Source organism: Chenopodium album, chromosome 25, assembly GCF_948465745.1.
Source record: "Chenopodium album chromosome 25, dcCheAlbu1.1, whole genome shotgun sequence".
In the NCBI taxonomy this organism is placed as follows: Eukaryota; Viridiplantae; Streptophyta; class Magnoliopsida; order Caryophyllales; family Amaranthaceae; genus Chenopodium; species Chenopodium album.
In genome coordinates this window covers 10,795,321-10,809,017 of record NC_137858.1, presented here as the reverse complement: position 1 = coordinate 10,809,017, position 13,697 = coordinate 10,795,321, and the positions used below count along the sequence as shown (strand labels likewise).

Here is a 13,697-nt window from a genome sequence, read left to right as displayed (position 1 = left end):
AATATTACGGAGTATATGTTAAGGAAACTTATCAAAAGTATTACTATTTGAGAGAATTTGTACCATTGAAAATGTGCAATTTTAGCTACCACTGTGAAATTCCCAAAAATCATTCAATTTAGCTTCTCATTGCTTTTATAAAACTGTCCACTTCAATCACGTGCTTTAATTCTTATACTTGGTAGTATTTTGATTGTTATATTGAAAAATAAAAGGTTTACATAATTTTATATAATGTTACAATATTATCAAAGTCGTAATCCCATAAAGTTGAGGTAACTGATGATCTTCGTATACACGGATACGGATGTGTACAACACCACCAAAGCCTTAAACTTACAAGGATAGCCAAAGTCAAACTAGGTTAGTGTGATGTAACCATTTTGAATCATCCACTGAAGACTCCAATGGTTGTTCACATTTTTGTAAGTCCAGTAAGCCCATCCAAAGGTTGCACGACCATACACTTGAAGTTGTGCATTTGCAAAGTTTTGAAAATCCTCCTTTGTTGCTCCATTTACCTGCCACTCAGCAACCCATTCTCCTGCATTTAAATGAACATAATAAGATGATTAGTATCAAATTTACCAAAATTTATTACGGAGTAGGTGTTAGTGAAGTACGTTACTTTCATGCCAATATACCATGCATCGATGCATGTTATTGATAATTAATTGGCATGTGTGATACGTACCATGGTATAATGGTACATGTATCTCTGCATTATATATTAGCGTGCAAGCAATTTCTTATGTGTATCATAATACTAAGTGTGTTATTATGTTGGTTAAGTACTTACCAACAAAATTAGCGTGCAAGCAATTTCTTATATACATTTTCTAAGTTGGTTACTATATATGTTGGTTAAGTACTTACCAACAAAAGTAAGGGGGCCATCAGAGGTTGTAATGTAACCCAAATCCGAAGACCTGTTGTTGTTGATGAAGTCTATGTTCTGTTGGACACTCATGTTATCGAATATGCTCGAGAAGAGGTTGTAATAATGGACATCGACTACAGTTAATTGCTTTCCACTAGCAAGGGGAAACAACTCCCTTGCATCTATAGGTCCTAAGCGATTGGACATTATAACATACGCGCTTGAAGAGTACTTTCGGACTGTATCATATCCTTGCTGATAGTAGCTCTTCAAGGTGTCCAAAGTCACAGCAGGCGCTACAGGCTCATTGATCAGCTCAATTGCTAACAGGTTAGACTTTGTTGCATATCTGCACTCAAATCAAGTGTGGTTAATTTAATCAGTATATATAATCAGGTCAGAACTTCTTGGATGGCTTAGAAAAGTTACATGTACATATACAAAGGCAGTGTTTAGAAACATGTTTTCCTCTTCTTATGCAATCAAATCAAAGTCTAAAAAGGTACAAAATCTGTATGAAAACAGGATTTAAATAACTCCAATTAGGAAAAGAATATTTTCCTGCACAATTTCAGTGGAAATTAACATTAAAGGATCTGAAGCTCTTGTTTTTATCAAGTACCTGGAAGCTAAGAAGTCGATAACAGCAACACTCTGCTGTACAGTTGCATCAGTTTTTCCCCATTCAAGAGATCCATCTCTAGTTCCACTGTGTTCATTCCCATTTTGTGAACCGGGTGCTGCGTGCAGGTCAACTATAACCTGGATACCATATTTTCTGCAGGTTCAACATAAACACACAACATTATAAGTCCCTAATCTATAAATTATGAAGTCCTTATAATCAGCACATATTAAAAAAAACAAGACTTACTGTGCCCAAGTGAAGGCATTGTCCAAGGCCTGCAACGATCCTCCCACGAAAGGCTTAGGGGGTGTCGGGTCACTAGCTATCCACCATCCTACAGGAATTCTAACAGCATTGAGTCCATTCTGAGAAATGAACCTGAAATCGTCTTCAACAATGAATGTGCTCCAGTGTTCCTGATATAATGAACAAGTTCTTATTTCTGTCAGAATGTTTAAATTTTCAGCTACAGAAGCTGGTTTATAAACCAAGATATTCCAAGTGATATAAGTATATGCTGCTTACCCTCATAACCTCAGGGGCTTTTTCGGGGCCATAACCATTAGTAACTTGGAATTCGCCTTGTAAGGTTCCGACTATATTCATCACAAAAACAGATGGATTATCATCCCCCCATCCACCATCCCCTGCATAATCTGCAGTGACAAGATCTTGTGTCTTTGCCTGCAAAAATAGGCCACTAGGGGCTTGAATTCGAACACGGTTTTTGTCATCAGAATTCCTGACAATCTTAAATGTTTCAGAAGCTCCAGGGGTAGTAGCTACTGTAACTACTGCAGGACTGCCTCCACCAGCCTGCACACCTGCAAACTGATTGCTGAACACCCGGAAATTGAACGTGTTTTCGTCGATTCTCCATAACTACACCCAATAAAAATGTGTTACAACTTACAATAATCAGCACATCTAAAGTTTGCAACAAATTAAAGTAAACTTATGTTTAGATGGAGTAGCTTACCTTGAAGGTTTCCCAACCTGATGCAGAGGTTCTGTTAGCAACTAAGATGGAACCTCCACCATTTTCGGCACATACATACTTTCCAATAGTCACTGATTTCAGCTGAATTTGTGTTCCATCCTGTAATTTGAGTACTAAGCAACTTAAAAGTCTTTAACAAAGACTGAAAGAAGTAATATATGCATGCTTCTTTTTCTAATCAATAGCTTGGCTTAAAATTTTCAAATTGAACTCTATTGCTCTGTTTTTTTTTGGGTTAGAAAACTCAGTTACTCAACAAAATTGAAGATATTGACACAGAAGACATATTAAAAGTTACTCCCCGAGTACTTACTTAGTTGTCATATTGTCACAATCTCTAATATGACATGGTCCGATTTTACAAAAAAAAAAAAGTACAGATTACTTCATAATAAACTATAACAAATCATTTCTATACAAAAATAGCATTGTATATTTCTTGGTCATATTCTAAAATAGAATACGTGACTACTAATCACGACAAATTAAGAACGAGCTGAGAGAGAGAAATACAAACCAGCAAGTCTTTGTTAGGAATGCCATCAAAAAGAGAAGGTTTAATCCATCCTTCAGTAACAAGCCATCCTCCAAGATTAACTGCCTTCGCTTTAAAACTCGGGTTTATAGAAAGTTTTAAATTACCCCTCCCAGCTTGGCACCCTAATATCAAGCTTTGTATACAACAAATTCCCACTAACAATGAACATAAGAAGGTAAATTTAGCACCAATCTTCATTATATATTTCCCCTTGTATTTTTTTAATGAAATATTCTGGTTATTTGATTATGATTTAAAGGAGTATGTCTATTTATATTGTGTATGAAGTATGATTATAGGAAGGAATCAGAATGATATGATTATCTGGTGAACATGAATTGCCAACGCGCGCACAGTCGTGTAGAAATAATATGGTATTGCATAGTTGACTTTTCTAATCATATAGACATTTGACTGCCTGCATTAAGTATTTATGTATAAATTTCAATCATATCCCGATGTTTAAGGTTTGACTTTAATTTTGTGCTAGTTTGAATATTGCAAGGTAAGTAGATTTTGTTCTATACACCCGGATGTACCGTACACCCACAAGGCCACAATTACTCTCATTTTGATAATTGTTTTTCATTCAATCATCAAATGAATAATAAAAACTAATAACCTTGGGATTACCTGGGTGTATATAACAATCTCTCCAAGTTTTTTTTAAATCTGTCTCTAAAAAGTCTTTTTATTTTGATTGTTAACTTCACGAGATAATCACCTTTCAAACGTGGAGGAACTCTGAAAACAAATAGAGTATAATGGTAAGGAAAAACAATGTACGATCTAGAATTCACTAGGGCTATGTATTAAGAATTAAAGATAAAAACATTAAGAATTAATTGAACATTGATGAATCTAGTCATCGATTAACCAATTCATGCAAGTAGTAATATTTGATTTAGTGGTACATTAAGACATTCAATAATCTTCGTTTGAATAAACTATAATAATTCTAAGGAAATAGAAGACAATAGATGTACTTGCATTGTATATATTGTATACAATATGCTAGTTTAGAAATTTAGATTAATGCACGATGTCTAGATAATTAGAAGATCATAATGAAATTGTATATAATATGGTAGTTTAGATTATTGATTGATGTCTAGATGATTATGAAAAATATAATAATTAGGACATGTTATTTGACCAGCCTAATTCACGAATAAGACCATCCAGAAATACAAATTTCTAATAAGGAAATTCCGCGTTACGAATATACATGCAAGTTGTCTCGCTGCTTAGAGTTGACGCATGCATAACCAAAAGGATGGGGACAAGTAAGTGCATCGCCACTTTGCCTCTATCACAATCACATACTTGCAATTGCAAATATCAAATATGATGGATATAGGCAGTTTAATTTGAGGCCATAATTTATTCGTAGTAATTTGTAAAAAACCTAGTTTTCGTTAGGATCGAAAAAAATAATTATGTGATCATAAACATTTTTCCTTACAAAAATGATTTTATTGTACTTTCGGATACTAGAATTTCATGTTGTACCATTTCTTGGAAAACAAACATTTTCCTATTAAAAAAAAACAAAAAAATTGAAAGCTAAATTTGTATATTCTTGATCGTTGATATCTTGAGTCATATTTCATGTTTTATGAGTGATATTCTCCTTTTTATCATTCAATTTGTATAACCCCAAGTCCCCAAATCCTATTATGAGTTTATGACGATTGAAATTAATACGATGTTATTAGCTTGATGAATGATGATGATGGCAACTATTGTATCCTAAAAATTACGTGATAATTTACTCACAAAAACTACCAAGAAGGTGAATTTATACGAGTAGTTCCGTAGGGCCAGGCCACATGCTATATCTATGGAAACCCAAGGTCAATTGCCTTTATTTTACGTAGAAAATGTAGACACATGCCTTGTTAACTTATTTGAGAGAAGTCCGAATTTTTTTAAGGTATTGACCAACCCAAAGAACACTTCTGACGTAATGACCTTCTGAGAGTTATACACGACAAATTGTTTGCGTATCGTTTGGATTCATTATGGCATTATCATTTTATCACTGTACTACCGCGTCTTTTTAATCGCAACGTTAGATAATTTTCACTAATTAGTTTAATCTTCCTTAACACAAAGTAATTTATATGCTAGAAAATATATAGGCATATTAAATTTTGTTAAATTCATCTTAATATATGCTTTTACAATATAAATGCTTTTACATTATCAATTATTTTATTAAAGCAAAATTGGCCTCAATAACACAAACTTTTAACAAGGTGCATATAGCAGCATGAACTTTGACTAGTAGCCGTAACAATATCAACTTTTTCATCGGGTGCACATAATATCATTCATGAAACCTAGAGCCGGAAATTTATCGAATACGTGAAATCTTTAATATTTTATTAACTTTTTGCAAATTTTGATATCATATTTAGTCCTCAAGGTCCAAATTGACCTAAGACCTTAACCGATACATTTTTATAGCACGCAAATCGATTTTTTTTGCTAAATTTCATCAAAAAATTGACTAGATTGACCTCCAAAACCCCGTTTAATAATTTGTTTTTATTCATACAAATCGAGGCACGCAATACCAGACGATTTTTTATAATAATAAAATATTAGGTACCATGTCTTTGGCAAAATTTAAGGTATCGAGCTTCATTTTTGATATTTTGTGCACCTAATAAAGAAGTTTGTGTTGCTATAGGCTTATAGCTACTAGTTAAACTTCATGCTGCTACATGTACCTTGTTAAAGTTCGTGTTGTTGAGGTCAATTTCGCCTTTTATTAATGGTAACAATTATACATTGACAAGCATGAAACTTCAATTGTTACAAAAAAAAAAAAAAAAAAAAAAAAAAAAAAAAAAAAGTATATATTAGTATGGTCAATTGTATGTAAATTAGCGCTAGTCAATTGTACACCAGAGAATGGATGGGCAATTAACAAGGCCAATAAGTCATTATGAATCGATGGATTTGACCCAAATCGTATCAAGCTGGACAGTGGGCGCACCGCACAACTGTTGCCTGGTGAATGTTGGGCCTAGTTAGTCATTATGCTAAATCATGCTACATGTGAAACGTTGCATTTGGCCCAAATCAAACCAAGCTGCTGTTCTTAACACGCAAGCCCAAACTCCATTGATGCTTCACCCATTCACATTAGCTGTTGATCAAAAAGATGAAAGTATCTGATGCAAAGGAGATGTAGAGAAAGTCAAGGGAAAGTTAAAGAGGATAGAAAGTATGGAGGTATTACAATTTCATTGTTCTCATATTCTCATGTAGTGTGACATTGAGCATTTGTACTAGTACTAATCCTATGTTATTATTCAACATATATCTCAATTTTTAATCATTAAACTAGTATTTGGTCATGGCCTCATGGGTAATTCCCCAGATTATTATATCGGGTTAACTATTAAGGAGTCGTATACAAAGGCAAATCTTTGTTTATTGATCTCTCAACCTCTTATAAGAAAAATAACTATTTCACCATCTAAGCCAAACATCAAGTATGTTATTAATATTTTCAAAAAGTTTATACAAGTGCAAACCGCAAGGTTCAATTTGAAAAGAAAAAAAAAATATTCAAAAACTAATTCAATTTTAATTTGACAATGACAATTACAATTTTGAAAAGCCTTTTAAAAACTTTATCAATTGCATATACTTGTATATATATATCAGTAACAACGCAGGGTAACTTCCAAACTACTCACTAGTTGTAATTAAAAAAAAATGTGACATATTGATTAGTTAGGATCAAACTTTGGCCAAACTTTTTGGCCTATGACATGACTTGGTTAGGTTTGGCAATGAATCAAAATCAGGTCTTTTGCGGCTAAATATGAATCCAATCCGTTTACTAAACGAATTTTGGATCCGGATTCAAATCTGAATCCGAATCCGATCTGACAAGTAAATTTCGGGTCCGGATACTTTTTTTAATTGCTTGTATTGTCCCTAATATACTTTATCTCTTATGTCATATTATCTTGGGTCGGACTCTGTCAGACTTTACGAAGAGTCTAAGTCCGATCCGCCTCCTATGTAGATTCAAATTTATTTTATCGAATTCGAATAGAACTTTTTTTTGAATTGGGTCAAATTCAAATCGAACTCGGATTGAATTGCCATCTCCAAACTTGCTGATAAAGGAGTTTTATGTTTTATCAACCACCCCTTTAATCACGGACAACAAAGCGCCCGAAGTAATCTAGAAATTAAAATTTGAAAAATAAATTACTTCATAATCACGATATTAAACTTATAAACAAAAATTATTTATTTTGATCATTCAAAAAACAAAAATCAAACTTAAGTAGAAAGCACAATAATTAAAGTGATTGGCACCCATGTGATCCACCGCCACCGACACTACCCCACTTGCCAGACCATCTCTCCGTGACACACTCCTTTACACAATCCCCTCATCTCTCTCATCTCCACCGTCAATCATTAAATCAACGGCTCAAATAAACTCCACACACACTCCTACCATACACCCTACCACACCAAATCCCTCCACTTCACTCGTTTTCTGGACTTTTACAGTGTGATTGTGGGACTTCCTTTCCCAAACAACACTACATTTATTTCTCTCTCCTCCATAAAACCAAACCCAAAGTAACCTTGCAAATTCATTCAACCAAAAACAACAATGGCGAAGGTTATTTCAGTAATTGCTCTACTATGTGTTCTTCCTGCCATTGCTTTTGCTGCTAGGCCTGAGAAATCACCTTTCGTCGTTCGTGGTCGCGTTTATTGTGACCCTTGTAAGGCTGGGTTTGAAACCCCCGCTTCTACTTATCTTCAAGGTGAGTCTCTTTCTTTTCTCTCTTTTACTCCAGATCTACTATTCTTGTTCATGTCTTTATGTTAGATCTGCTTTATTTCTTGAATGTTTGCTTTGGATTTGATGTGAATGTGATGTGATTTTTGTATTTTTTTTATGTTTAAATTTACTGTATAATGTAAGTGTTTGAAGCAAGTGTAGTACTGTCACGATCTTGAGTGTGTTTATATTTTATTTTACTGGAATTGACTTGTGTTTGACTAATTACTGATTAATTAAATATACTTTTGAAGATGGAGTTAATTGATTGAGATTGGGATTATTGTGGGTTTATTTATTGATACGGTTACTTCACTTTTCATTTTCATTTGATGGAATTGAATTACGAGTATCATTTGTTTGTTAAGATGCAGTCAATGTATCGAAACGAATGCTATTGTTGTCTCGATCCACTTGTAGATAGAGATATGATATTTTGTTATTGCGATTATCTCATAATTAACGATATGACATGATTTTACTATCCCGATTCACTCATTATCAAAGATGTAACATGATCTTACTATCCTTATTCATTAATTATCATGGACGTGATATGATTTTACTAAAATCAATGTAGTTAGAGGTGATTCAACATCCCATTACCCAATTGAACCATTTATAAGGGATTAGGGAGTTCGGCGAATTAAGGGAGGGTGTGACAATTTGTTTCAGAAGTCCTGGAATCATTCTGTCTTGAACTAATTGTCAGGTTGATCATTCATGTGAATTCGTATAAATGTATAATATATGAATGATTAATTGATTATACTATTGGATTTGATACATTCTTTGGAGCTTAATGAATTAACAGCATCATAAAACTAGTCTAGACAAGGTCAGTTAGACAGTTACTAGGAATCAAGAGCAATGCATGATTTCTAATATGGAATGTTGATTCGCGATTTCAGATGTGAAGGTGCAGTTGGAATGCCGTCACAGACACACACAGAAAGTCCTCTACCATGCTGAAGCAACCACCGATGCCACAGGTTCATACAAGATCTTCGTAGCAAATGACCAGAAGGACAATGTTTGTGACACCATGCTAGTGAGCAGCCCCCACGCAAACTGCAAATTGGCTGACCCAGGACGTGATCGTTCCCGTGTTTCCCTCACCAGCAACAGTGGTGAGGTTTCTAACGACCGATTTGCCAACAACTTGGGATTCACCGTGGAGGAACCCATGAGTTTCTGTTCCGAGCTGATGCAGCAATATCAGCTCACCGAAGATGAAGTATAGACTTAGATTCGTCTTGTGAGGGCATGTTGGCTCGGTAGTGTCTAAGTATGTAATGCCTTATTATGCTCATCGCTTAGTTAATTATCTACCATTATACCTAACTACCTAAGATGAGCCGCATTTGTATTCGTTGTGATTGGTTTTAGTGGTATGAATGTTCGCGATTTAAATTATCTGGGACTACATTGTATCAGTAAGTAGAATTTTCAATAGTATTTATTAAATCTTTTTTCTTTTTGTTGGTAAAGAAGGCACAAACGTTATAAATAAGAATTGAACCATCAACATCTCAGTTGACAGGCATTCCTAATGTGGTGGTATTATCTTGATTCGTCTTCCAAGTATGAAGGTAGTTTTCAGGTTATACCTAATAATTCTTGATTTGTACAAATTTCGAAGTTACAATTTGTAATATTAAGGTTATCACTATCTTTCTTTCTTTTTCTTTTTCTTTTTTTTTTTTAAATATAAATTTATGCCAATTTGTCAATAATAATCCTCACCGAATGTTTTAGAAAATGGTGCTGAAATTAGAAATCATTCAACCTCAAATTTCTCTAAACGTTACTGTATGTATATTTTTTTCTTGTGATTTCATAATGGGTCATAGCATGATTTATCTTGTTACTTTGTGCAAGAATAAATACCTTTAAAACGAGCTACTCCTTCACTAATAAAGTTTAAGCTTCATCATGGTTATGGTTGCATTTCTTATCTCAAGCCTATATCCTAACTTATCAAACCCGTTCAAAAAAATAAAATAAAAAAGGCTATACCGGTATACCCTAACTTACCAAAATAAATAAATATAAAGAAAATTAACTCTTGATATCTTGATGAGCCTATGAAAAATGACCAGAGAAATAACATAGACTGCCACCCTATTACCCTCTCAGTAAATGTGGCGGGAATCAATAAAGGTTGAATTTCGAAGCAGCTCCTTAAACTCCTCATCAACAGGGGCATTGAGCCTTCCCTTGCAAAATATGTAAGAAAATGTAAACTATCTAGACAATAAACGAAAACCTATATGAACCCCTTATTAGATCAAAGTCCTAAGATTTTGGGTTTAAACACTTTTCGACTTTCTTATTTATTACATACAACAACAACAATATATATATATATGTTAGATTTCGGGAAAACTCCTCAAATTGGAGTGTGTACCATTGATCAATATATATAATGTTACAAGGCGATTCCTAATCTCGTTAGGAATCTAATAAGATAATTATACAAAATATATACAAATATATCCGACAAATATTATCTAGAAAATAATATCTATCACACCCCACAGTCGAAGCGGTAGGAGGACGAACGCAGAGACTGGATCTGAAGTCTAAAAATAGCTCCCTTGATAAGCCCTTAGTGAAGATGTCCGCAAACTGAAATCGTGAAGGCACATGTAGAACCCGAACTTCACCCAACGCTACCTTTTCCCGAACAAAGTGGATGTCCAATTCCACATGCTTGGTGCGTTGGTGATGAACCGGGTTACTAGAGAGATAAATTGCACTGACATTATCACAATAAACGATAGTAGCCTGTCGAAGGGGACAATGAAGCTCCAATAATAAATTACGAAGCCAACAAGCTTCAGAAACCACATTTGCAACGCCTCGATACTCCGCCTCTGCACTTGATTTAGACAAAGTAGGCTGACGCTTTGCTGACCAAGAAACGAGGTTGTCCCCAAGAAAACAACAATAACCCGATGTGGAACGACGGGTGTCGGGACAACCTCCCCAGTCAGCGTCAGTATAAGTAATCAAGCGAGTAGGAGCAGAAGGATATAAATGTAAACCATGATCAATAGTACCCTGAATATAACGCAGAATACGTTTTAACGCATCAAAATGCGGCTCCCTGGGATCATGCATGAATAAGCACACCTGTTGTACCGCATAAGCAATGTCTGGACGAGTAAAAGTAAGATACTGAAGTGCACCTGCAAGACTGCGATACAGAGTAGGATCCCGGAATGGAGAATCCGAATTGGCACTAAGTTTAGACTTAGTGTCGACTGGAGTGGCGGCAGGTTTACAGGAACTCATACCTGCACGCTCTAAAATCTCCTGAGCATATTTCTGTTGAGACAATAACATATAAGAGGGTGTGCGTGTAACTGCAATCCCCAAAAAGTAACTCAGTGGCCCCAAGTCTGACATAGGAAATTCTGTCTGTAAGCTAGAAATAATTTCCATGTGCAACCTGTCAGAAGAAGTGACTAGAATAATATCATCAACATAAAGCAGTAAATATGCCAAATCGTTCCCTTGCCTAAAAGTGAAAAGAGAAGTGTCACTCTTAGCAATGACAAACCCCAACTTGATCAAATAATTCGCAAAGCGTTGATACCAAGCCCTTGGAGCTTGTTTCAAACCATAAAGAGCCTTGCGAAGACGACAAACATAGTCAGGTTTACTCCGATCATAGAAGCCCGGAGGTTGATGCATATAAACTGTTTCCTGTAAGTCACCATGTAGAAAAGCATTTTTAACATCTAACTGATGTATGGACCACTTTTTAGCCATAGCTAAACTGAGTACTGTGCGAATAGTAGCCGGTTTCACGACCGGACTAAATGTCTCATCACAATCAACTCCAATTTCCTGCGACCTGCCATCACAAACAAGACAAGCTTTGTGCCTTTCAAGGTCACCATTAGCCTTGTATTTATGCTTAAAAAGCCACATACAATTAACAACATTCACCCCCATAGGCCTAGGTACCAAATCCCAAGTCCCTGTTTTAATTAAAGCACTATATTCATCAAACATCGCGGCATTCCAATTATGGTCTTGCAAGGCTTGTTTGTGATTTTTGGGTAATGGGGATTTATGCTCAACGGTCAAATGTGCATATTTAGGATTTGGTTTAACTATGCCGTGTCGGGACCTAGTCTGCATTTGGGGTGAGGATATAGTAGTGGGTCGAGAAAGAAGAGTGGATTGGCGAGGAGTGGAGTTAAGTGGGCTAGAAGCAGCCCATGTGGGCTGTGGTGAAGTGCGGGCAGAGCTCGGCCCAGCAGGAGAACGCACAAGGGAAGGCGTTTGGGCCGTGGGTTGGCTCGGTGATCCAGCAGACGCTGGATTTGGGCTCGCAGGGGCTGTTTGGGCCGCTGGTAATCCAGCGCCCAATGGGGGAGGGGAGTTTGGAGTTTGGGCTTGAGTGTTATGGGGTTGAATGGAATTTCGGGCCTGCTGCATTTGGAAGTGCGTTAGGAGAGGTGAATTTTCATCATACCCCAAAAACTCATAGTCATGCAAATTGAAAGACTCCAAGTCCCTAAAAGGAAAAACCGACTCATTGAAGGTTACGTGACGAGAAATAATGACCTTACGAGTGGCAATATCTAGACATTTATACCCACGATGATTAGAGGGATACCCCAAAAAGACACAAGGGGTGGACTTAGGAGCAAGCTTGTTAGGAGCAGTTGCCGAAAGATTTGGGAAACAAAGACATCCGAACACCCGTAGATGATCATATGATGGGGTTCCATGAAACAAAGCCTGAGCCGGGGTCATGTGCTTAAGAGATTTTGTGGGCAATATATTGAGAAGATATGTAGCTGTCTCAAGAGCATGTGACCAATAGTTAGGAGGCAACGAGGCATGGAATAATAGGGTGCGTTTGACATTATTAATGGTTCTAATCATACGTTCGGCTTTCCCATTTTGAGGAGAAGTGTGAGGACAGGAGAATCTAAAGACCATTCCTTGTTCTAGGCAAAATTTTTTGAAAGGGTCGTTGTCAAATTTGCGACCATGATCGCTTTGGAAAGATTTAACAGGACGTTCAAATTGAGTTTGCACATATTGTCTAAAATAAATAAAGGTTTGGAAGGCCTGAGATTTGTAAGCAAGTGGGATAGCCCAAACATAATGAGTAAAATCATCAAGAAGAACCAAATAATATTTATGACCATTAATGCTCCTAATGGGAGATGTCCATAAATCAGCATGAATAATATCAAAAGCACAAGAAGTATTATTATTTGAATCATAAAACGGAAGTCTGACGTGTTTTTCAATCTGACAAGAATTGCAAAACGAGGGGACGTGCTCCTTAGTACAAGAAATTAAATTATTGCTCCTAAGAAAATTAAAAGAAGAGGCCCCGGGATGTCCTAGACGATCATGCCACGGGGTGACAGTAGTGAGAGTTGTGGCTAGACATGTGCTTGGAGTATTTGAAGTGACTGGATAAAGCTCCCCGGTACTATTGCATCTCGTTATTACCCTCCCCGTATGAAGATCCTTCACAGAAAAACCAGTAGGGTCAAATTCAATAGACACCGAATTATCAGAAGTGAATTTACGCACATAAATAAGGTTTTTGATAATTTGTGGTGCAAGAAGAACATTATTGAGCCTAAGGGAATTATGTGGAAGGGTTGTGTGACCATAACCAATAATTGGAATGCGATTACCATTGCCTACTAAAATATGATTATTAGTGCTTAAATTAAATAGGGGAAGGAGTGTACCGGCATTGTTTGTCATATGAGATGTTGCACCCGAGTCCATGTACCATCCGTTTTCCGGAGTTGAGAGTCCCATTGACGAATA

At 36.0% G+C, this 13,697-nt stretch overlaps 2 protein-coding genes across 2 annotated transcripts; one reads left to right on the top strand and one right to left on the bottom strand.

Annotated features, from left to right (window-relative positions):
- Positions 1-133: 133 nt before the first annotated feature.
- LOC145613465 (putative glucan 1,3-beta-glucosidase A) lies at positions 134-3,311 on the bottom strand. The gene is made up of 7 exons (XM_081668574.1): positions 3,026-3,311; positions 2,488-2,607; positions 2,034-2,390; positions 1,755-1,924; positions 1,503-1,658; positions 877-1,229; positions 134-544 (listed from the first exon to the last, which is right to left on the bottom strand). The coding sequence occupies exons 1-7, from the start codon at positions 3,242-3,244 to the stop codon at positions 360-362; spliced, it is 1,560 nt and encodes a 519-aa protein (XP_081524700.1). The 5' UTR covers positions 3,245-3,311; the 3' UTR covers positions 134-359.
- A 4,299-nt stretch (positions 3,312-7,610) lies between these two features.
- On the top strand, positions 7,611-9,293 carry LOC145615384 (major pollen allergen Lol p 11-like). Its single transcript, XM_081670461.1, has 2 exons — positions 7,611-7,860; positions 8,789-9,293. The coding sequence occupies exons 1-2, from the start codon at positions 7,704-7,706 to the stop codon at positions 9,118-9,120; spliced, it is 489 nt and encodes a 162-aa protein (XP_081526587.1). The 5' UTR covers positions 7,611-7,703; the 3' UTR covers positions 9,121-9,293.
- Positions 9,294-13,697: the final 4,404 nt, after the last annotated feature.

What these genes read in the sequence shown, in the direction of transcription:
- LOC145615384 (XM_081670461.1), top strand. Translation starts at nt 7,704, where the DNA reads ATGGCGAAGGTTATTTCAGTAATTGCTCTACTATGTGTTCTTCCTGCC. An exon ending in CGCTTCTACTTATCTTCAAG is followed by an intron (nt 7,861 to 8,788) that starts GTGAGTCTCTTT and finishes TCGCGATTTCAG; the next exon opens with ATGTGAAGGTGCAGTTGGAA.
- LOC145613465 (XM_081668574.1), bottom strand. Translation starts at nt 3,244, where the DNA reads ATGAAGATTGGTGCTAAATTTACCTTCTTATGTTCATTGTTAGTGGGA. An exon ending in AATGCCTTCACTTGGGCACA is followed by an intron (nt 1,659 to 1,754) that starts GTAAGTCTTGTT and finishes TTGAACCTGCAG; the next exon opens with AAAATATGGTATCCAGGTTA. An exon ending in TGGCCCCCTTACTTTTGTTG is followed by an intron (nt 545 to 876) that starts GTAAGTACTTAA and finishes ATTTAAATGCAG; the next exon opens with GAGAATGGGTTGCTGAGTGG.